General features: G+C 53.1%; 1 protein-coding gene across 3 annotated transcripts in view; it reads left to right on the top strand.

Annotated features, from left to right (window-relative positions):
* The window catches only part of MGRN1 (mahogunin ring finger 1), a 48,969-nt gene that overhangs the window by 14,193 nt on the left and 10,799 nt on the right, over positions 1 to 23,977 (top strand). For 2 of the 3 annotated variants that reach the window (XM_070413074.1, XM_070413073.1), the window contains exons 2-11: positions 2,081 to 2,199; positions 3,991 to 4,079; positions 4,596 to 4,742; positions 6,032 to 6,149; positions 16,446 to 16,512; positions 17,243 to 17,292; positions 19,552 to 19,599; positions 20,818 to 20,886; positions 22,284 to 22,443; positions 23,218 to 23,327. In XM_070413074.1, the coding sequence (XP_070269175.1) occupies positions 2,081 to 2,199; positions 3,991 to 4,079; positions 4,596 to 4,742; positions 6,032 to 6,149; positions 16,446 to 16,512; positions 17,243 to 17,292; positions 19,552 to 19,599; positions 20,818 to 20,886; positions 22,284 to 22,443; positions 23,218 to 23,327 (977 nt within the window). Of the gene's footprint in view, positions 1 to 2,080; positions 2,200 to 3,990; positions 4,080 to 4,552; positions 4,743 to 6,031; positions 6,150 to 16,445; positions 16,513 to 17,242; positions 17,293 to 19,551; positions 19,600 to 20,817; positions 20,887 to 22,283; positions 22,444 to 23,217; positions 23,328 to 23,977 lie in introns of those variants that run through there. The other variant, XM_070413075.1, reaches the window with a different exon arrangement.

Below are 23,977 nucleotides of genomic sequence, written 5' to 3'. Positions count from 1 at the left end.
AAATGCAGGTAAAATAAAAAAAGTAAAACTCATCCATTGCCTCTTAATCCAGAGGTTTTATTTTATAGCATTTATATTTCTGAAGTTATTAAAACTTAAAACTGCACTAAGATGTGGAGGCCTCCTGTGTACAGTATATCAGGTTGTGAAAAGTGCTCTGGAGAAGAATAAAGCAGAGGAGGGGATTGGAGGAGGGTGGTCAGCAAGCAAGGAGAAGAGGTGGAGATAGTAAATTTTAAAAGGAATGATCAGAAAAGGCCCTGCTGAGAAGGAAATGAGGTAAAGGATCAGGCAGAGCTCTTGGAGAAGAACTTCATAAGCAGAGGAAACAGCAAGTGCAAGGGCCCTGGGGTATAAATGGGCTTGGGAGGGTCTGCATTATGTAAAGCTTTGCAGTCCGCGGAGAGGAGTTTAGGACTTACTCTGATGTGATTAGGAGGTCAAGTTTCTGAGCAGTGGGATGTGGGAAATAGACTTTGGGGCTAGTGAGAGTGGAGAGACTGGTGGAGTGGGTTACAATAATCCAGACAGGAAATGCTGGTGGCTTTGACTAGGGTGGCGGCCATTGAAATATGTTAGAATCAGGAGCCCAGAGTGGAGAAAGGAGGGAAGCCCATTGTGTTAGTTATGTCTTACCGAGTAACAAATGAACAATTTAGCTGTTTATAACAATAAATGCTTATTATCTCACAGTTTCTGTGGGTCTGGAATTTGGAGCGGCATAGCTGGTTTGGACTCCGGGTCTTCCATGAGGTTGCAGTCAAACTGTCTGCTGGGCTACAGGATCTGCTTCCTGGGTGGCTGTCACGCAGGGCTGGCAAGTTGCCGGCAGGTAGCTAGCAGTCCCGGCTCCTCACCAGGTGGACCTGTCCATAGGGCTGGTTGAATGTCCTCACAACATGGAGGGGAAGCTGGCTTCCCCCAGAGCCTTGGAAGTCCCCCTCCATCTTTCCCACGTTATCTTGCTTGTTACACAGGCCAGCCCTATTCAGTGTAGGAAGAGTCTGTCCAGGAGGTAAGAACCATGGCCTTCTTGGAGGAGGCCTACTTCACCCATTTTCTGCCGATTGAAAGGAAACTCTGGGAACTAGTGGGACATACTTGGTTGGACCTTGAAGGTTCCAGGAGGAGGTTGGAGCAGGAAATTCAGGGCCAGGGACCTGTCTCCCACCTGGAAGGCCTTGTAGGGACTTCCTGGCTTTGTGCTGGCTCCGTGTTTGATTCTGCCTTTTCCTGAAACTCCCCTCCAGATGAGCTCCAGTCTCAGGACTCATGGTGGGGAGTCAGATATGAATGAAATAACTTAGACTCAGAGCTTGGATTTGGGGTTGTAGGAGCCTACTTAGTCTGGGGTCAGGGAACATGTATTAGTCTGCTGGGGCTGTCATAACGAAGCACCACAAGCCGGGTGGCTTAAAAAAGCCGAATTTATTCTTATAGTTATGGCGGCCAGAAGTCCAAAATGAAGGCATCGGCAGGGCTGGTTCCTTCTGAAGGCTCTCGGGGAGGATCTTCCTTCTTTCAGATTCCGGTGGTTCTGGGCATTCCCTGGCTTGTGACTACGCCACTCCAATCTCCAGTCTCCGCCTCTGTCTTCCTACTTTCTCCTTCCCTCTGTGTGTGTCTGTGCCTAAGTCTCCCTCTTTCTCTTAGGAAGACTGTCACTGGATTTAGGGCCCCCATCTAGTCTGACCTTCTTTTAACTGGTTTACATTTGCAAAGACCCTGTTTTTGAATGTCACGTGCACAGGCACTAGGGGTCTGGACTGAAACCTATTCCTGTGAGGAACACAACTCAACCTGCTGGAGAAGGAAGCCTTGTTGGTGTTGGGTACTGGATGAGTCCCTGAGCTGGGAGGAGAGTTCTGGAGGGGGAAGGGTGTTGGGTAGACGCAGAGGTGGAGCAGGCTGGGTGGAAGGTCTGAGGCCTGTGTCTGGAGCCAGAGTGGGAAGGACAGCCCATGATGGCTTCTCTCCAAATGGAGCTTTTTCTCAGGGCTGAGCCCTTCAGCCAATCCAGCTCTCACTGGATTGTGTTGAGCCTTAACCTAAAGTTGTTTTTGTTTTTGTTTTAAACCAGGAAACTACTTTGCTACACACTTTTTCATGGGAGGTGAGAAGTTTGACACACCCCACCCTGAAGGTTACCTCTTTGGAGAAAACATGGATCTGAACTTCCTGGGCAATCGCCCGGTCCAGGTGTGTCTCGGCAGGGCTGGGCATGTGGGTGGTGGGGGCGAGGTCACTGCCTTCAGCCATCTGTGTCCAAGCTGCAAGGATGAGTGGGTACTAAGTCATCTCCAACTGGGCAGAGCTGCCAACTGGTTGTGTGCACATGACATGTGCAGGGGGCGTGTCCTGGCGATACTCCCTTAGAGGCAGGGGACCAAGGGTGGGACACTAGGGACAGAGCAGCTGCTGTGGAGTCTGGTGCATCCATGCTATGAGGTTATGAACGTTAGGGTTTTGATCCCTTGAATGACTTTATTTGAAAAGAAAAAAGAACAGTGGAACAGAGGGCAAAAGATATGATCCAAAGGAGAAATGTAAACGGCTGGTGAATAATTTTTACAAGTTCTCCTTCACCAGTCACAAGAGAAGCTCATGTTTGCTCATTGTGTTCCATTCGTCCAATGTGTCCCTGGGATCCTGCCAGGGGCTGGGGACAGAGGACAGATCTTGCCCCATTCCCTGGGGGCGGCGGGGGTGGGGTGGGGGAATGCAGGCAATAAAGAAGAGAGCAGTTGCCCTGCCCAGTTTGGGTCAGTAGATAGAGTGTTGGCCTGTGGACTGAAGGGTCCCAGGTTCAATTCCGATCAAGGGCACCTACCTTGGTTGCAGGCTCAATCCCTGGCCCTGGTTGGGGGCTTGCGGGAGGCAACCAATCAATGTGTCTCTCTCACATTGATGTTTTTCTCTGTGTGTCTCTTCCCTTCCCTTCCACTCTCTCTAAAAATCAATGGAAAAATATCCTTGGGTGAGGATTAACAACAACAACAACAAAAAAGAGAACAGTTGACAAATGAGAGAGGGGGACAGGAGAGGGCTCTTGAGGGGGGACACTGACTGGGATTCAATCCCCAGTGTAAGGGGCCAGGCGGAGGCCCTCTCTCTCAGGAGACACTGGGCTCCATCCCCTGAGGTGGTTGAGTTCTGGGGCCTCCCTGCCCTGGAGGAGACGGAGTTCCTCTGGACCAAGGTTCTCCAGGCTGCTTTGACCTCGGAGCAGCTGCTTGACGTGAAATCTTGAATGGATCCTTTGATGGATGGGAGGCTAAGGGCTAGGACACAGAATGCTGGCCTCTGCCACCCTCCCAAGCCCACGAGAATGAGAACAGAATCTCACCTTCCACATCTGTGAAGCCTCAGCTTCGACCCAAGGTCTGACTCAACAGGCCTTCTGTAAATTTGTGTGCTGTTTTAACTTTTACTTAAGACCACCATAGATTCACCTGCACTTGTAGGAAATAACACAGAGATTCCATAGGCCCTTTACCCGGGTTTTCCTGGTGATGGTGTCGTATAAAACCCCAGTGCGCTCTCATAAGTAGGAAACCGATATTGATGCATCCCCATTTTCCACCAGTTTTACAGCAGTGTGTGTGTGTGTGTGTGTGTGTGTGCGTGCGCATGTGTCCCTACTGGAATCTTTATTGACCATTGACCTTGAATAGAAAGCCTGGGAATGAGGTCTGAGAGCCTCAACCTCAATCGCTCCCCCGGGATCCCTCAGGCCATGTCACTTTCATCGAGAGTCCTTGGAATAGGGCACCATGGCCACATGGCCAGAATCCTTCAGGGTGTTCTGGTCCTGACTCTCCTTTGCCAGCCATGTTGCCTGCAGTTTACCTTGATGTGAATGAGAATAAGGTCATCTAGTGGTTGGCATGAGAGCCCTAGAGCGCCGGGTATGTACTTGCATTATCCCTGTTTTCTGTCCTCTGCCATATTGGGGAGTCATTGGGATTGCTTTCGGTTTTTCCCTCCTAGTTTCCGTATGTCACCCCCGCTCCCCATGAGCCAGTGAAGACGCTGAGGAGCCTAGTGAACATCCGAAAAGACTCGCTCCGGCTCGTAAGGTAACCCTTGACCTTGCCACATTCTTTAAACTAGGGGTTCACAACCAAGTGCCCACCCCATGACGTTGGACTGTCTGGAGACATTTTTGGTTGTCACAGCTAGAGAGGGTGGTGTTCCTGGTATCTGGTGGGCAGAGACCAAGGAGGCTGTGAATACCCCGCAGTGCACAGGATGCCCCCACAGCTAAGAATGGCGCAGTTCTGACTGGGACTTATAGGGTTGGGACTTATAGGGTTGATAAACTGCTTTAAACCTGGAAGACCTGAGGTTTCTGGGGCCATCTCCAACCCAAGAGAACTTGTCTCCCTTTCTGTGACAAGGGAAGGAGAACCTTGCGTTATTGGGCCTTATTGTCCAAGCAGGGAGTGGGCATCCACATTTCCAGAAAGGTGGGATGCAGCCAGGCAGCCAACGCAGGGCCCCCTGGGGTATGCCATAGCGTGCTCTGTGCAGGCTGGCCATGTTCCTGCAGGCATGCCCCTGACCTACTGCCTGTCCCTCTGCCTGCCTGGAAGGTATAAAGATGGTGCCAACAGCCCCACCGAGGACAGCGAGAAGCCCCATGTCCTCTACAGCCTGGAGTTCACCTTCGATGCCGATGCCCGGGTGGCCATCACCATCTACTGCCAGGCGGTGGAGGAGTTTCTCAACGGGATGGCTGTGTGAGTCCCTGTGGTGCATGGTGGGCCCCAGCAGCTCTGCGTCTGTCTGAATTAATATATTTGAACTTTTAGAGGTTCTATTTGAAATAGGGTCCTTTGAACCCCAAAAGTTTGAAATCTGCAAATTCAGCACGACCACAGCTGGCCTGCCACCAGTCTGTGGGGCCCTGACCCGGATGGGCCAGGCAGAATTTACCCATCTCCTCCTGTGGGAGAAAACCATGTGGTGGCCAGACTTGATCTGGGGATGGAGTGGTAGCTGAGAGTTCTGGCTTTACGTCTTTTTGCATACAAGCAGCCCGCAGTGCCAGTTTCTCAGGCCAGACGTGCCACGGTCCTTGAGAGTATCCTTTGTCCTAGAGACAGAGAGAAGCCCAAGGGACAGCAGGTGTGGGGTGGGGCACAGGGAGGCAGCAAAAGTTGTGTGTTGGATTCTTGAATGGGGAGATGCCTGAGTTTATCAGAATTGAAAACGTGTACTCTTTAACCCAGCCATTCCTTTCCTGGGAATTTATGTTGGGGATATGTTTACGTGTGTGGCTAAGGTGTATGCAGAAGAGGGTCCTGGAAGCCTTGGTTGGAAAAGCAAGATATTGGAGACCACCTGGTGCTCACCAATAGGGGCCTGATTGCATCAGTTAGAGTAAATGCAGTGGAACAGATGCAGTGTTCAGAGAACACAGCACCTCCATATAGGGTGGCTATAGGACAGCTCGGGTGCATGAGTATTGAAGGAGCAGAGTGTAGGTGGGCTGCTAGTGGAATATTAAAGAAGAGACACCCATGCGTGACTAGGCCTCAACTCTTCCAGAAGTGATGCCTGGGTTATGGATGGGCAGAGAAGCAGGTGGCTGGGAGCAAACACAAGGGTGTGGGGAATGGGAGGGCACTTGGCACTGCCAGGGTGGTGGAGTAGTTTCTCTATGGGCGAGACAGTGTACATTTTTGTGCCATGTTTGTTTAAAGAAGTCAACAAACCGTAAAAAGCAAATGGAAAGACATAGCCATATCTGGAAAGGTAGCCATGTTATCTGGCAGGTGTGGGCTCTGGAAGACTAGTAACCAGGCTGGACCCACGCAGAGCTGTGGTGAGCAGAATGAGACCTTGGAGGCCCTCGGGGTGTGAGGGCCAAGTGGCCACATAGACTGGCTTTCTGCCCCACCAGAGAAGGGCTGGGACTTATAGGGTGGGACCTGCAAGTCAGGTTTTTACTAGGTCCCCAAAAGACCAGTGCCTGCCAGCGCCTGCCTCAGGTCCTGGCAGTCTCACCTTCCTTTCTCTCCTTTAGGTACAGCCCCAAAAGCCCTGCCCTGCAATCTGAGACTGTCCACTATAAGAGGGGTGTGAGCCAGCAGTTCTCTCTGCCCTCCTTCAAGATCGACTTCTCAGAGTGGAAGGACGATGAGGTAACCTCCTGGCCCCTTGCCGGAATTCCCTCCCCCTTGTGGGGGCAAGCACAGTGGGGCCTGTTGGCTGATTCCTAACATTGATAGGCATCAGGAGTAGCTGTGGACCAAGGTGTGTGTGCTCATTTGGGCATGTGGAGTGCAGTTCAGTCCAAGTGTTGGCTGGAAGGAATGATCGAAGTAAGACAGCCGGCCACAGCAGAGGCTCCAGCACCCAGCTTTGGTGTGGTTGTCGGGCCCACAAGACTGCAGCGTGGCAGGATCCCTTCCACCTAGTGGTTCCACAGCGAGGGACAGTAATTTACAGGATGCGAAGCGTGTTCATTGCAGCTCTGTCTATAATAGTAAAAATTGGAAACAATGTACACGTCCATCACAAAGGGAGTTGCTTAGTTTGTTGATGTTATGGGAGCCACCCATATATTTAATGTGGGCACCCTGGCTCATGTCTATTATGGGATGCCATGCAGTCTTAAAGCACAGGAGAGATCTGTGTATTCTGTACATACTGATGTGGAAAGCCCATTCTGGGCTTGGAGAAGACCAAGTTGCAAACAAATGCAGTATAATCTCTTGTATGTGGCATCCACACAAATGCTCAAAACCATTTCTGCAGGTATAATGTATGTGTATATAATTCTTGAGGAAAAACCAGAAAAGATGCTCATCAAGCTGAAGACAGTTATTTCTGCACAGGGTTGTGGTGTAAGGAATACATACATGGACATGTATACCCGGGCCTGTGTCTGTGGGGTCTGCATTCATGGATTCAACACAGATGGAAAATATATTTTTTAAATGTTATGTTGTTGGTAATGTGTACTATGTAGTTAGGCCTACGATGGAATGGTTATGTCTGTACTGAACATGTACAGACTTTTTTTTTCTTGTCATTATTCCCTAAACAATACAGTAAAACAACTATTTATATAGCATTTACATTATACTAGGTCCTGTAAGTAATCTAGAGATGATTAAAAGTACAGGGAAGGATGAATATAGTTTATATGCAAATACTACTCTATTTTATTGAAAGGACTTGAGCACCTGAGAATTTTGGTATCCAAGGGGGGTCCTGGACCCCAGCCCTCACATATACTGAGAACAGACTGTATAGTGTGAGTGCTGACACTGTATACACTTCTGAACTATTTTTGTTTCATTGTTTTTACCAATTAAGGTATAATTTACATACTAAAAAATTCACCCATAGTTTAATTTAGAGATTTTAGTAAATTTATGATCACAGCTATTACCAATCCTGTTTTAGAATCCAGTTTCCATCCTCCTTATAGGATCCCTCATGCCCATTTACAGTTAACCTCTGCTCCTACCGCCAGACCCTGGCAAACACTCATCTACTTTCTGTCTCTTTGGATTTGCCTGTTCTGGAGATTTCATATAAATAGAACCATATACTATTTGACCTTTTGTATCTTTCACTTAGCATCATGTCTTTTGGCTGTTGGCTATTTTGAATGATGGTACTATTTTGTATACAAGTTTTTGTTTTGAATGCATGTTTTCATTTTTCTTGGCTATAATTTACTATTTAACTATTTTAAAATATATTTTTATTGATTTCAGAGAGGAAGGGACAGGGAGAGAGAAATAGAAACATTAACGATGAGAGAGAATCATTGGTTGACTGCTTCCTGCAAACCCCACACTGGGGATCGAGCCTACAACCTGGGCATGTACCCTAATCAGGAATTGAACCATGACCTCCTGGTTCATAGGTCAATGCTCAACTGCGGAGCCATGCTGGCCAGGCTGCTTTTTAATTAAAAAATATTTTTCAGACTTTTTTTAAAGAGTGGGTTTAGGTTCACAGCAAAAGTAAGAGATAAGTTACTGGAGATTCCCCTACCTGCCTCCACACATGTATACTTTTTATTTTTTTATTAAATCACTAGAGGCTTGGTGCACAAATTCGTGCATGGGTGGGGTCCAGCCGGCCCACCCCGATCTGGGCTAATTGGGGGCTGGGCCGGCCGAGGAGAGGGGCAGTGGGCGATTGGTGGGTCGGCCCCACCCCCTGGTTGAACTCCCGGTCGAGGGGACAATTTGCATATTAGCCTTTTATTATATAGGACTAGAGGCCCGGTGCACAAAAATTTGTGCACTGGGGGGGGGAGAGGGGGTCCCTCAGCCCATCCTGTGCCCTCTCGCAGTCTGGGACCCCTCAGGAGATAATGACCTGCTGGCTTAGGCCTGCTCCCGGGTGGCAGAGGGCAGCCCAATCCCTAGGTGCAGCCCCTGGTGGGGCTCAGAGCAGGGCCGATTGGGGAGTTGGGGCGCTGCCCCCTGTCATGCACAGAGCAGGGCGGATCGGGAGGTTGCGATGCCACCCTCAGTCACGCTCAGGGTAGGGCCGATTGGGGGGTTGGGGCACCGCCCTCTGTCACACTCAAGGCAGGGTTGATAGGGAAGTTGCAGCGCCACCCCCTGTCATGCACAGAGCAGGGCCGATCAGGGGGTTGGGGCGTTGCTCCCTGTCATGCACAGAGCAGGGCCCATCAGGGGGGTTGGGGCTCCGTACCCTGTCACACACACAGCAGGGCCGATCAGGAAGTTGAGGAGCTCCCCCCTTTCATGCACAGAGCAGGGCCCATCAGGGGGTTGGGGAGCTCCCCCCTGTCACACACAGAGCAGGGCCCATCAGGGGGTTGAGGAGCTCCCCCTTGTCACTCACAGAGTAGGGCCGATAGGGGAGTTGGGGCACCGCCCCCTGTCACACACAGAGCAGGGCGGATCAGGGGGTTGGGGCGCTTTTCCCTGTCATGCACAGAGCAGGGCCCATCAGGGGGGTTGGGGCTCCGTACCCTGTCACACACAGAGCAGGGCCCATCAGGGGGTTGGGGAGCTCCCCCCTGTCACGCACAGAGCAGGACCCATCGGGGTTGAGGAGCTCCCCCTTGTCACTCACAGAGTAGGGCCGATAGGGGAGTTGGGGCACTGCCCCTTGTCACACACAGAGCAGGGCGGATCAGGGGGTTGGGGCACCGCCCTCTATCACCCACAGAGCAGAGCCGATCAGGGGGTTGGGGCGCTGCCACTGTCACACTTAGGGCAGGGCCGATGGGGAGGTTATGGCTCTACCCCGTCACACACAGAGCAGGGCCCTTGGGGGGGGGAGTTGGGGCGCCGCCCTCTATCACCCACAGAGCAGGGCCGATCAGGGGGTTGGGGCATTGCACCCTGTCACACACAGAGCAGGGCTGATCAGGGGGTTAGGGCGCCTTCCCCTGTCACGAACAGAGCAGGGCGGATAGGGAGGTTGTGGCCCCGCCCCCTGTCACACACAGAGCCGCAGGGCGATCAGGGGGTTTGGGTGCTGCCCCCTGTCACGCTGATCCCAGTGCCAGGAGGCCTCACTGCTCCGCTGATCCCGGTGCCGGGAGGCATATTACCCTTTTACTATATAGAATAGAGGCCTGGTGCATGGGTGGGGGCTGGCTGGTTTGCCCTGAAGGGTGTCCTGGATCAGGGTGGGGGTCCCCACTGGGGTGCCTGGCCAGTCTGGCTGAGGGGCTGAGGGCCGTTTTCAGGCTGGCGGGTGACTGAAGCTCCCAACCGCTCCTTTTTTTCTTTCTTTTTTTTTTTATTCTAGGCCAGCTTTAGCTCTGAGGCCTCAGCTGCTGAAAGCAGGTTTCTGGCCTTTGTTTAACTTCTGTATTTGATACAATGTTGTGGTCCAGCTGGCTGAAGCCTGGCTGACTAACGCAGGTTTCTGGGGTTTTGTTTAGCTTCTATATTTGCAACATAGTTGCTTAGAGTTGCAGCTGAGAGGCCGGCAAGTCAGGTGGGGAACGTTGGAGTCCGCAGTCACTGGAGCAAGCAAGCTTCCCTGTTCGCTTCAGTGCATGTCTGCCGGCCGCCATCTTGGCTGGCAGTTAATTTGCATATCTCCCTGATTAGCCAATGGGAAGGGTAGCGGATGTATGGCTAATTACCATGTTTCTCTTTTATTAGATAGGATATTGTCACATGTTTCCAGGTCAGAACTCACAGACCACCTCAAAGCTGGAGTGGCTTCCCTGCTGGTTTCCCTACTATCCCCCTTGGGTGTTTCCATTTATTTTAGTCAAAGCCACGTCCCTTTCTTCTTCTGCTCTTTGCCTTTTTCCTGGGTCCATCTGACCTGGGGTTTGCAAAAACCCTGTCTGGTGGGGAGGATCTCTGTGCCAGAGTGCCAGGCCCCCGCCAGGGCCATGTAGGGGAAGAACAAAGAGTGAGCCAGGAAGCCTGTCAGTGACTCATGCTGGCATCAGCTGCCTGGTTCTTTCTCCTGATTTAGGGGGTTGCTTTTCCCTAAGAAAGCTGCTCTCCTTGCAGTAAAAATAAACATCTCCCTCAGCTTCTCTGTGGTGGGTGGAAGCCTCCTTCCTTTTCCAGCATGCTTAGCTCTGGTGTGTGACTGTGTGGAGCAGGAACATGAGGCAGGGGGGGGAGATGGTTCTCATTCCCCGGGTCCCCACACTTCTTGGGCCCCTCCCTGTGTGTGTGGAGGCTTATTCTGTCAAGGCACTCCAGGTGCCCAGGGAGATCTGGGGTCACAGTATCCCCCTTGTCTCCATCTCTGTTCCCCTGGCCCAGCACTGGGCTGACCAGTGTAGGTTTCTGCTGGAGTTTCCTGAATTAGTTGACCAAAGGCCGCATGTAGGGTGCTGCTGTAGGCTCTGTTGACAGCATGTGATCGCCAAGCTGAATATTAGCAGAGGCGCTGGGAGGGCTGCTGCAACAGACATCTGTCTATGTCAGAACTTTTTTGGTTGTAACAGACAGAAACACCCTAGTCTAGCTTAAGAAAAGAAAACTAGGAATTATTGGCTTAGATTCTGAAAAGCTGGATGGTTTGTGGTTTGCTCTAGGGCCCATGTCATAAGGGCGGGGTTTGCCCTGCCTGAGCTGGCCTGTATCTCAGGCTGTGCTCGAGATCAGCAGCCTGTGCCCCAGAATGCTTGGATGGACCCCACTTGAGGCAGGCTTGTGCCACCCTCTGGCCAAGCACAAACCCAGGGTGGGAGAAAGGTCGTTTCCAAAATTCCCCAAGGAAAATTGGGGTGCTGCCATCGGAAAAGCTAGACAGGTCAATAGAAGCTGTCCGCACCTTTTTTGTGGGATTTAGACAGATCTGGGGCAGGTTGGATAAGAGCAGAGTCTCAAGGATGAAAATACCAAGGGTGTCCTGGGGCCTATCTCAGGAAGTGAGGACACAGGTGGGCAGGCCTGGAGGTGACCCTGGCTCTCATGAAGCACTGGGCAAGATTGTGCTACCTCTGCAAGTGTGGGGTTTCCATCTGGCACCTGGATGTAGGAACATCCTATCTGTAGGGTATCCATCCGGGGTTTGTACACAGTGCTCACTTAGCTCAGGCTCCCACAGGGGTTTGTACACAGTGCTCACTTAGCTCAGGCTCCCTCATGGGTTCGTACACAGTGCTCACTTAGCTCAGGCTCTCTCAGGGGTTTGTACACAGTGCTCACTTAGCTCAGGCTCCCTCAGGGGTTCGTACACAGTGCTCACTTAGCTCAGGCTCCCTCAGGGGTTTGTACACAGTGCTCACTTAACGCAGGCTCCCTCAGGGGTTCGTACACAGTGCTCACTTAGCTCAGGCTCTCTCAGGGGTTCGTACACAGTGCTCACTTAGCTCAGGCTCCCTCAGGGGTTTGTACATAGTGCTCACTTAGCTCAGGCTCCCTCAGGGGTTTGTACACAGTGCTCACTTAGCTCAGACTCTCTCGGGTTTGTACACAGTGCTCACTTAGCTCAGGCTCCCTCATGGGTTCGTACACAGTGCTCACTTAGATCAGGCTCCCTCAGGGGTTTGTACACAGTGCTCACTTAGCTCAGGCTCTCTCGGGTTTGTACACAGTGCTCACTTAGATCAGGCTCCCTCAGGGGTTCGTACACAGTGCTCACTTAGCTCAGGCTCTCTCAGGGGTTTGTACACAGTGCTCACTTAGCTCAGGCTCCCTCAGGGGTTCGTACACAGTGCTCACTTAGCTCAGGCTCCCTCAGGGGTTTGTACACAGTGCTCACTTAACGCAGGCTCCCTCAGGGGTTCGTACACAGTGCTCACTTAGCTCAGGCTCTCTCAGGGGTTCGTACACAGTGCTCACTTAGCTCAGGCTCCCTCAGGGGTTTGTACACAGTGCTCACTTAGCTCAGGCTCCCTCAGGGGTTTGTACACAGTGCTCACTTAGCTCAGACTCTCTCGGGTTTGTACACAGTGCTCACTTAGCTCAGGCTCCCTCATGGGTTTGTACACAGTGCTCACTTAGCTCAGGCTCCCTCAGGGGTTTGTACACAGTGCTCACTTAGCTCAGACTCTCTCGGGTTTGTACACAGTGCTCACTTAGCTCAGGCTGTCTCTCAGGGGTTCGTACACAGTGCTCACTTAGCTCAGGCTCCCTCAGGGGTTCGTACACAGTGCTCACTTAGCTCAGGCTCCCTCAGGGGTTTGTACACAGTGCTCACTTAGCTCAGGCTCCCTCAGGGGTTTGGACACAGTGCTCACTTAGATCAGGCTCCCTCAGGGGTTCGTACACAGTGCTCACTTAGCTCAGGCTGTCTCTCAGGGGTTTGTACACAGTGCTCACTTAGCTCAGGCTCCCTCAGGGGTTTGTACACAGTGCTCACTTAGCTCAGGCTCTCTCAGGGGTTTGTACACAGTGCTCACTTAGATCAGGCTCCCTCAGGGGTTCGTACACAGTGCTCACTTAGCTCAGGCTCTCTCAGGGGTTTGGACACAGTGCTCACTTAGATCAGGCTCCCTCAGGGGTTCGTACACAGTGCTCACTTAGCTCAGGCTGTCTCTCAGGGGTTCGTACACAGTGCTCACTTAGCTCAGGCTCCCTCAGGGGTTCGTACACAGTGCTCACTTAGCTCAGGCTCCCTCAGGGGTTTGTACACAGTGCTCACTTAGCTCAGGCTCCCTCAGGGGTTTGGACACAGTGCTCACTTAGATCAGGCTCCCTCAGGGGTTCGTACACAGTGCTCACTTAGCTCAGGCTGTCTCTCAGGGGTTCGTACACAGTGCTCACTTAGCTCAGGCTCCCTCAGGGGTTCGTACACAGTGCTCACTTAGCTCAGGCTCTCTCAGGGGTTTGTACACAGTGCTCACTTAGATCAGGCTCCCTCAGGGGTTCGTACACAGTGCTCACTTAGCTCAGGCTCTCTCAGGGGTTTGGACACAGTGCTCACTTAGATCAGGCTCCCTCAGGGGTTCGTACACAGTGCTCACTTAGCTCAGGCTGTCTCTCAGGGGTTTGTACACAGTGCTCACTTAGCTCAGGCTCCCTCAGGGGTTCGTACACAGTGCTCACTTAGCTCAGGCTCCCTCAGGGGTTTGTACACAGTGCTCACTTAGCTCAGGCTCCCTCAGGGGTTTGGACACAGTGCTCACTTAGATCAGGCTCCCTCAGGGGTTCGTACACAGTGCTCACTTAGCTCAGGCTGTCTCTCAGGGGTTCGTACACAGTGCTCACTTAGCTCAGGCTCCCTCAGGGGTTCGTACACAGTGCTCACTTAGCTCAGGCTCTCTCAGGGGTTTGTACACAGTGCTCACTTAGCTCAGGCTCCCTCAGGGGTTTGTACACAGTGCTCACTTAGCTCAGGCTGTCCCTCAGGGGTTCGTACACAGTGCTCACTTAACGCAGGCTCCCTCAGGGGTTCGTACACAGTGCTCACTTAGCTCGGGCTCCCTCAGGGGTTTGTACACAGTGCTCACTTAGCTCAGGCTCCCTCAGGGGTTCGTACACAGTGCTCACTTAGCTCAGGCTCTCTCAGGGGTTCGTACACAGTGCTCACTTAGCTCAGACTCTCTCGGGTTTGTACACAGTGCTCACTTAGCTCAGACTCTCCCTCAGGGGTTTGTACACAGTGCTCACTTAGCTCAGGCTGTCTCTCAGGGGTTCGTACACAGTGCTCACTTAGCTCAGGCTCTCTCAGGGGTTTGTACACAGTGCTCACTTAGCTCAGGCTCCCTCATGGGTTCGTACACAGTGCTCACTTAGCTCAGGCTCTCTCAGGGGTTCGTACACAGTGCTCACTTGGCTTGGACTGTCCATCGTGAGCCCCATCTGCCATAGGGACAGGAGAACAGAGGGTCCAGAGTCCCTGCCTGCTGGTGGTGTAGCCACCGCACACACCTCTCCAGACCACCGCTATTAGTTCAATAGCAAAACAAGACTCAGTTGTACTGAGGCAGCACTTGGCTTATTGTGCAGGGGAGAATCACTTGGTGGCTGCTCTAAGGCACCGACATCAGCGCCAAGGATTATATTCCCAAAGCTGGCCGGAAGTACATGGGATGAATTGCACAAAGCTTTGCTCCTGATCTGGCTCTGTCACCTGAACAATCTCCTTCTGGGCTTAATTACAGCCCTTGAGAGGGCAGCACCTGTGTATCACACTCAGTGTCATTGTCACCAGAGTAACTGGGATGGTTGTTGGCAAGATTGCTCCTGTGTCCTGACTCAGGATGGGAGGGCAGGAACAAGCTTGCAGAGGGACCCTGTCCCCCAGACATGTGACTCCTATCTTGGGTGATTCCCTCTCCCAAGAATCATCTCAGAGCAAGAGAGCAGGGCAGACAGGTGGTCCCTCCTCCCATAAGTCCCAGTTTCCTTGGTGCAGCCCTTCCACCCTGGAGCTGTGGGAGCATGAGGCCTGGGTGGGCCCAGACACCTCCCCACATGTAGCTGCCCTGCACACGTCCCCACGAAGTCGTCTGTTCCTGGGGTCCAAGCCCTGTGTCTTTCCGCCTGCCTGCCTTGGCTCCTGCTGTCGAACACATGCAGCTTCGAATGGCTGGTGCTCACTGTGTGCTCTCCCAGGCACCATGCTCAGAGCCTTTGCATTAGACCAGTGGTTCTCAGCCTTCCTAATGCTGCGACCCTTTAATACAGTTCATCATGTTCTGGTGACCCCCAACCATAAAATTATTTTCGTTGCTACTTCATAACTGTAATTTTGCTACTGTTATGAATTGTAATGTAAATATCTGATATGCAGGATGTATTTTCATTGTTACAAATGGAACATAATTAAAGCATAGTGATTAATCACAAAAACAATATGATTATATATGTGTTTTCCGATGGTCTTAGGCGACCCCTGTGAAAGGGTCATTCAACCCCCAAAGGGATCGCTACCTACAGTTGAGAACCGCTGCATTAGACACAGCTTTTATCCCTCTTTCAGATGGGGAAACAGGCTGGGTTAGGGAGCTATGCTCCAACCTGGCAGTTCTGGGTCTGACCCTGTCCCAGCACCTGGCTCCTTTCCCAGTCCTGCCTCCCACTGATGGCCAGGGACCCACGGGCACCTTCCAGGCCTCTCCTGTGCAGCCCCTGCTGTGGGTGCCCTCAGTAGCTGTCTCTCTCCTGTGGGCTTGGTGTGACCTGCCCCATAGCCCCCACTGGCCAGCCGATCTGGAGGCCACGCCCACGTGGACATGTTGGGAGGAGCGTGGCCGTCAGCCTGGGACCGCAGGGAGTGAAGCTGGAGAAGGAGAAGTGACGGGAGGGTTCTCCTCAAGTTCAGACCAGCCACGTGGTCCCTTTGCTTTCCTTCCATCTTGGGTTGGGGCCTCACCAGGCACCTTTCTTAAGGTTGAACACAGTCCCATGTGACCCAGCCCTTCCACGCCTGGTGTGCCCAGGGGAACTGAGAATGACTCAAACAGCTGCTTATCCGCATTGTTCATCTCAGCACTGGCCATGGCAGCCGGGGGGGGGGAACAACCCAAATGTCCATTAGAGGTGACCAGTCTAGCCACGCAGCAGAATATTACTCAGCCTTGAGAAGGAAGGAAGAGCTGATGTGCCGTCGCAGGGGTGAACCTAGAAAGCATGCTGAGTGAAGAAGCCAGACACAAAAGACAGATAGCGAATGATTCTGTTTCTATGAAATGTCCAGAACAGGCAAGTTCTTACAGAGTAGAGTGTGTGTGTGTGTGTGTGTGTGTGTGTGTGTGTGTGTGGCAGGGGCCATGGGAGTAGTAGCTTAATGGGGACAAGAGTTCCCGTTTGGGATGATGAAACCTTCTGGAAATGGATGGTGGTGATGGTTACTACGAGACCTTATGAATGTACTTAATGCCATAGAATTGAATACAAACTTGCCATTTTAAACATTTTTATCTGTTTTAACAAACACCCGCGCGTGCACGCACAGCCAGGACTCTGTCCTCGCTGCTGTCTGTCCTCACAAGCTCTGCTGTGATGCCACTCTCCCTGCACCTTCTCCAGTGCAGTCTGACCCATCTCGCCACCTTTTCTCCTCAGCTGAACTTCGACCTGGACCGGGGAGTGTTTCCAGTGGTCATCCAGGCCGTGGTGGACGAAGGAGACGGTGAGAATCCTTTTTCCTTTCCTACTCCCTTCCAGCTAGTGGACCTTGTGAGAAGAACCATTTCCTGAGGCCCTCCCTGCTGTCGGCAGGGAGGAATGTATCCAGAAGTGATGAAGGATGGGGAAGCCTTCTTAGCACGTTTAGAACCAGCTTTCCATCTCTGCTCTAGGGCCCCCTTGGTACTTCTCCTACCTGGGGCTGTGGGGCCTCACTCCAGCTGAGGAATTCCTGGCCAGCCGGTCCTCACCCGCAGCGGCAAGGCCCTATGCCAACGCCTCGCTCTCATGGCAGTAACATCAGCTAGACAGCCTCTGATTCTGGTGTCCGCCCTGCAGTGGAATGATGGAGACCGTTAGCAGAGAGCAGCAGAGATCTAGACAGGCCCTCCTCAGGCCATGCTGGGTTCCTAACTGACCCAGCCAGTCCTGCCCAGTCTCCCTCTCCCTGCTGTGGGCTTCAGGCCCCCAGCCTGGGGTATGAATGCTGGAGCTCTGCCAGGGCTCCTCAGCCCTGCCTGAAATGTCCCTTTTGTTCAGAGTGAGACAACAGGTGTTAAGAGTGGTCACTTTGGAGGAGGGGAGAGATGTGAGCCAGAGGGAGGTCGGGACCCCCAGGCAGAGGAAGGTTCTAGGCTGAGAGCGGGAAAGCACTGCTGTGAGGAAGGAGAAGGAAGGTGGGGTGGGGCACGCCAGCTCTCTGAGTACTTTCTTATCTCTTCTCTCCGGGGCAGTTGTGGAGGTGACTGGCCACGCCCACGTGCTGTTGGCTGCCTTTGAAAAGGTAAGTGCCATCCTGCCCCTTGACCTGGGAGCTGTGGGCAAAGAGGTGGTGTTTTGAGACCAGAAGTCTGAACTTGGGGGTTATGCCAGCCCATGTGGGCTTAGTGCCTGAGGCCCAGGGCGGATGGAAGGTTCCCTAGTCGATCCAGGCTCCCGGGGAGATGATGCATCTCGAGGCTGGGCCTTGAAGTCGAGCGTCACCATTAGGCCTGTGCTGTGTGGTGAGGCATGTTCTGGGAAGCCAGTCCGCTACAAGTTCCTATAACTTGCCAGTACCGGAACGGGATGCCTACTTGGAGGGCTCTGGTCAGACCAGTTTCCCTCTGGGATTTGAGGGGATTGTCCAAGCCACCAGCTCCTAAGGCCGAGGCCTTTCCCACCAGACCCAGGATCCTGAGTGTCATCGGAACCTCTCAACATGGACCCTGAACATTCACAAGTGGTCCTGCCTCACCTCCAGAAGGCTGCATCCCCTGGTCCCTCGGGGCTGGGCAGGCCTCCCTCCACACTGGGGCCTGCCCAACTTTGGGCAGTCATTCATTGTACTCACTCATCTGATGTCCAGGAGGGTAGAATGGCCCCTAGTTTGTTGGCCTCAGTATGCAGTAGGTGCTCAGTGAATGCTGGTGGGGTGGGCGAGGGTGCCACCTGCATAGTATGGTCCTAGACCTCTGTCGGTGGTGGAGGGAAAAGAGGGTCCCAGCTAGGGATACCCCCCATGTAAAGGGGCCATTTATGTGAGAGGATTCATTTAGTAGTGCCTTTAGTCTGCATTAGATATTTTTGAACTTTGGGGTTTGCCCCTTCTTTCCAACAAAGACCCGAGTCCCAGGCTGCCCCGGTGTTCATGTGTTATGGCTGTGTTTGCGGGCACAGTTGGTGGCAAGGATGGTCTGCCTCACCACTGTCTCCGCATTAGGACATTGCTGGGTCCAGAGATAGTCCCACTGGCCTGTCACTACTGGTCCTGGGGCTAGGCAGTTCCGTGTCATCCACACAGCAAGCAAGTCCCCCGCTGTGTTGGGACAGGGTCCCTGTTCACTGAGACCTTTAACAGAGGTAGTGGGGTATATCCTGTGTTTGAAAATGCCGCGCCTGACACCCTACCCCCAGTGCTCTCTGACATTGGTTGGCGCTCTGTATAGTGTTTTTGGCACCAGTCTGTGGCCTATGGGGATGAGCATTAAGGACCCCACGAGGAAACCAGGCTCAGTCTACTTGTTTTGGAATTCCCACCACTCCTGGGCATCCTGCTGACCCCCAGCTTCTTCAGCCGGTTGTGTGTCTGCAGCCCTGAGATCCTATGTACAGAGCCTGGCCTATTCCTGTGATCCGGGTCATTCCAGATGCCCAGAGGTCAATATAGCCAGGCCTGAGACCTTTCTGGCCCCTTTGCCCAGTGCTCTCGCTGGCCTTCTGAGGCGGTGGCGATGCCAAGTGCCCGAGCAGAGATTGGCCCTCTGCCTCTCCAGTTCTGGGCGCCAGCTGTGCTCCCTAAGCCTGGCTGGAAGCGACAGGAACTATTTACCCATCTGCTTCTCTGGCTGAGGTGGATGGGCCATCGCTGGCAAACATTTCATTCTGTGCTTCCAGTTTAGAGCTCAGTGAGAAACTGCATTATTTTTGGAGTCCAACATACTAGAAACTTCTGTAGGAACCCATCAGCTTTCCCGGAAAATGCACGTGCTAGTCTCAGTTGACTCAGAAGGATAATTGGTGGTGGTGTAAGATCTGATCTCGTACCTTAATTAATCTTGTCGACTCTGAGTAGTATGTCTCCCAGTTACCACTGAACACGTTTGCTCTAGTTTGTTCTCACAGTGTTTAGACCTTTGGGTTTTCCCGCATGATGCTTGGCTTCAGGCCTTCCACGGTGGGCAGGACCACTTGCCCCAGTACGTGCATGTTCTGGGCTGTGTCTCTGACTAGGTCAAGCCCTTTGAGGGCCAGGACTGGGGTCTAGTTCTTGCCGTCTAGGTGCTGCTTCTTGTCCATCGTCAGAACTTGGCTGGTGGTTGTAACCTTGAGTGTGCTTGAGAGCTGCGCAGGGAGGGTTTGGCTTTACAGGTCAGGGTGGGATCCAGGAGGTGGTATCTTTAGAAGGTTCTCAGGGTAGTGTCGAGGCCAGGTCAGAGGCCGCATTTGGGTCTTTAGGCTTCACGCGGCCCCTCCTCTCTCCAGCCATGGATGTGGACTGACCAAGGAAGGGTCTTCAGCTGGCTGAGCAGTGCCGAGTTAACCTGTGTTTTCCTCCCTGCAGCATGTGGATGGCAGTTTCTCCGTGAAGCCGTTGAAGCAGAAGCAAATTGTAAGTCTGTCAGAGGAAATGTCATGAGCCCTTTTGATTCAAAAGACATATGTGTAGTCTCCGTGGATTATTCTCCCTGCCCGCCAAGGTGGCTGTAGGTAGCTGGTGACAGGCCTGTTGACTGGTCTGTCATCGCTGTGGGCTCTGGGAAGTCAGGGTCGGGGTCATCGGGTGCGTGTGTACTGCATACCTACCATGCACAGCAGCATTGACTGGGGTAGCCCTGAGTCTTGTCCAGCATGAACATCATAAGCTTTCAGTAACTGTTTGCTGAATGAACGAACGGACAGAGGAAGGAAACAGGAAACTCAGACCGAAGCCTCCCCTCTTCCTCCTCCTCACAAATTATGGAAAATACCTCAGTATCGGGCAAAAATGGATTTACTTAATATTTGAGAGGAAAGATGGAGTATTTTGGAACAAGTGGGAGCTATAGAGAAGTGCAGCTTTTCAGTCAGTAATCCATGGTCCTAAACCAGGATGAAATATTCTGGTGTCCTCCACACGGTGAACATTGAGAGAATGGGGTCCCCTGGACTGTGCCTTTTAATGTTGAGACTGATTTTAACAATGGCCATGGTGGGGCCTGTTTCTAGTCCATGGTTAGGTTATCCTTGTAGGTAGCTGCTCAGGTGTATAAGCCACCCAGGAATGGTGTTGGTTCGTTTTTTAAAAGGGGTAAGGGGAACTCTGGCAGATCCAGACTTGACGGTTGCAGAAGGGCTGGGGATCCTAGGGATGGTCAGGGCACTTGTCTTGGGAGAGGACTATGGCTCTCAGGAGGCATGTTTGTGTCCATGGAACTATGGGAAACGCAGAAGCTCAGACCACTTTTAAACGTGGCCAGGGTGAGGCCTGAACCTGGTCATGCTTGTGGGGCTAGTGATGGGTGAGTCCATAGTGTCTTCTCTCCAGGTTGAGGACAGTAAGTGTGCAGAGGGTATGGTTGCTGGGCCTGTGTGAAGCCTGGCTCCAAGCCTTCTCTGGCGGACAGGACCACCTGGGCCCCAGCCCTACTCCCATGCTACTAGTTGGGCTGGGCAGGTAGCAGTTTCTCCCTGCCCCTCTCCTGGCATTGGACCCACTCTCTGGGGTTGGGACGGGATAAGAATTCCAACTGTGCCTGCTTCCAGGACCCAAACCTGGTGTCTGGGAGGTGGTGCTGAGGAGCCCTTGAGTGGGGGCTGGCAAGTGCCCAGATGCCTCTTTGCTCTCCAGGTAGACCGGGTCAGCTACCTGCTGCAGGAGATCTATGGCATTGAGAACAAGAACAACCAGGAGACGAAGGTATGTGCTGTGGTGAGCACGCACCGGACTCCAGGCTGGCCTCACTCCCCACTTTCCCTTCCTCTTGCAGGGAAGCAGGCTCATGAGAATGACTTGCCTGGGGCCCCCAGCCCCGGCCAGGGAGGACCCCGCAGGTCGATGTAGATGAGCCAGTTCCCTTCCACTCCTTCCCCTGGAGGCCCTGGGACCCCAGGTTCCATCATTTTTTCTTAACTTTTTAAAAGGAGTTAACAGTTCAGTTACATTGTCCTTTTTCCAGCAAATTCAGTGGCTTGTTACCATCGTTGGGCTGCTGGCTGGTGGGGTCCCCTCTTGCCCGATTGGGCTTAGCCAGTGCCGCCTTGGCCTTTCTGTTCTCAAAACCATTGGGTGAGCCTCGCTGCCCTGCCAGCTGGCTCCTCCCCCGCCTTGAGCCCCTGTGGTATGTGGGGAGAGGGGTGCTCCATTGGATAGCTGTGACAGAGGGTGGTGGCTGGCAGAGTGTGTCTGGCACAGCCAGGAAGTTAGCAGAGACTCAGCCAGTGCCTTTGTCACCTTTTTTAAAGGCACGAATGGAACTGCCGCCTTTTAAAAATCTCCGGAAGTCTCACACACCAGCAGGAACTGGCCAGAAGCAGGACAGGGCAGCTTGGCCAGGCCCGGGCCTCAGATGAGCGCTCTCTGCTTGATTCCCATGTTTTACACCAGAGGTCACTGACTTTCAGTGAAGGGCCAGATAGTAAATACTTCCAATGTGACTGGCCTGCATGTGTCCATTGGATATTCACATAGCCATTAGAGCACTGAAGCAGCCAGGCGCTATGGAAACAACCGGGCGAGGCCGTATTTCAATAAAACTTTATTTACAGAAACAGAGCAGGCCGTAGCTTGCCGATCCCTGTTTTAAAATGTTGTTGCCTCTTGATCCAGATTTTGTTTTCCAGAAGCTGCCATTACTGGATGAAAATATGTCAAACAAGTTAGACTTGTCTGATTTGTTTGTTTGTTTGTTTGTCTTAGCCAAATAAGTGGGTTCCTTCTGGAAGATGTGTTCCTAGTGTTTTGTCTCTTCCACATTTTTTCTTTGGTTTTGCGAATAGAAATAGACCTGAGTTTCTTGATTTGGGGAGTGTGTTGGGCGGGGCTGCATATTCTCCTCTGTGCTGTGGGGTGGGCTTGGGCTGGATCTGTGCCTGGTGCCCAGGGAGCGTGACTCTGGGCCAGCTACTGAGGCGTCCTACTCTGCAGCAACCTTCCTCCACCCTCGTGGGCTTCCCTTTGCCTCCAGGGGCCGAGGGGGCTGGCTGGTGGGGCAGCCAGGAGCAGGAAGGCCTCTTCCCGGCCCCTTAGCTGGCCCCCGGCCTCCGGCTCTTGGTTCTCAGAAAGCCACTGACCCTCAGCCTTCGTTGTCCCTGCAGCCTTCAGACGAGGAGAACAGTGACAACAGCAATGAGTGCGTGGTGTGCCTGTCAGACCTGCGGGACACGCTGATCCTGCCCTGCCGCCACCTGTGCCTGTGCAACTCCTGTGCCGACACGCTGCGCTACCAGGCCAGCAACTGCCCCATCTGCCGGCTGCGTGAGTGGAGACCCCACACCAGGGCAGCTGGGCACTGAGACTGACAGGCATCAGCCTCCCACCTGGTTCGCAGCGAATGGGAGTCTGGTGGTTAATGCAGGTAGTTCACACCCACGGCGATGCTGCGGGCATGTGAAAGGTTCAGATCTCAAAAGTCTGCCTCCAGAAAAACGGGACGTTCAGGACGGCCGGGAAGGGTGCTCCAGGCAGGTGTTGGCAGTGAGGTTAGAACTGGACAGCATTTTTTTCCTTTTTATTGTATTTATTGGGGTGACGCTAGTTAACAGAATTATACAGGTTTCAGGCACAATTCCACAACACATCATCTGTGCACTGTAGTGTGTGTTCATCACCCAAGTCACCTCTCCTTCCATCACCTGTGTAGACATTGCGCCATCACAGATGTCCACATACACATGTCTGCCTGCCTGTGGTCACTGTAACTTCCAGGAAGAGACTCGCAGTCCAGGGCTCACTGTGTGCTTTTTGCTGGTTGGCAGGTGTAACTTGAAGCCATGTTCACTGTCTAGGGTACAGTCAGGTGTGGCAGGTCAGAGACTGGCTGTGTCCTGCCTGCCGCCTCTAAAGATCCACTGAGCTGGGGCAGCGTTGTCCTGGCCTCTGTCTTCCTCTCTTCGGCCTGAATTGGAAACGTGGCCTGCCCTGGGATCGCTGTGGTGTGGGTGGTGGTCAGTGTCCCCGCAGCTGGGCGGGTCTCAGTGGTGCTGGAACTGGCTGCTCTTTGCCTGACATCGGCCCTTCCCTTCTGCACAGCTTTCCGGGCCCTTTTGCAGATCCGGGCGGTGAGGAAGAAGCCAGGAGCCCTGTCCCCCGTCTCCTTCAGCCCCGTTCTGGCCCAGAGCGTGGACCACGACGAGCACTCTGTAAGTGCCTCTTCCGTCCTGCATTGGGGGGCGTAGGGCTGGAGGGAGAGGGGTTTGGAGGAAGCCCTGCCTTCTTGTTAGGCATCCAGACACTTCCAGGGCCTGCCTTCCTGTTAGGACAGTGTCTGGCTCCCAGCGGGGCTGACTTGGTCAGGTGGCTGGAAGGAGGCCACCTGGGCCCAGCCCTTGGAGCAATACCTGGCCAGGACCAAGGCTGTCTGGCCAGCACCTCCACCTCTGGCTCTCTGGGCCTCTGTCCTCATCTGCCCAGCGTGGCCCCACAGGAGCTGGAGCTACAGTGCTTGTCACCATCACTCCACCAAGTCAGACAGCCAGGGGCACTCCTTGTGGCTGTAACATGCCCTTTGTGCCTTCTCTCCCTACCTCTCCAGCCTGGGTACACAGGGCCCCTCAGCAACCGCCCCTGCCCTGGCTCCTGAGAAACGATGAGGTGGACCTACTGCAGGCAGGCGAGGGGTGTTGAGCTCTGGCTTTGGAGAGAGGTGGGCAGAGACTCAGACAGTGAGACAGATGTACGGGCAGAAACAGGCGAGAGACAGAGACAGAGAAGTAGAGACACAATGCAGAGATGTGGACAGACACAGATAGGGCAGGAGATAGATACGGAGGCAGAGAGAGACACAGTAGGG

Source organism: Myotis yumanensis, unplaced genomic scaffold (genome assembly GCF_028538775.1).
Source record: "Myotis yumanensis isolate MYYU_CA2020_CCGP unplaced genomic scaffold, mMyoYum1.0.hap1 SCAF_4, whole genome shotgun sequence".
NCBI classification, from domain to species: Eukaryota; Metazoa; Chordata; class Mammalia; order Chiroptera; family Vespertilionidae; genus Myotis; species Myotis yumanensis.
Note: the sequence above shows the minus strand (reverse complement) of the source record. Positions and strands in the feature narration are given on the sequence as shown.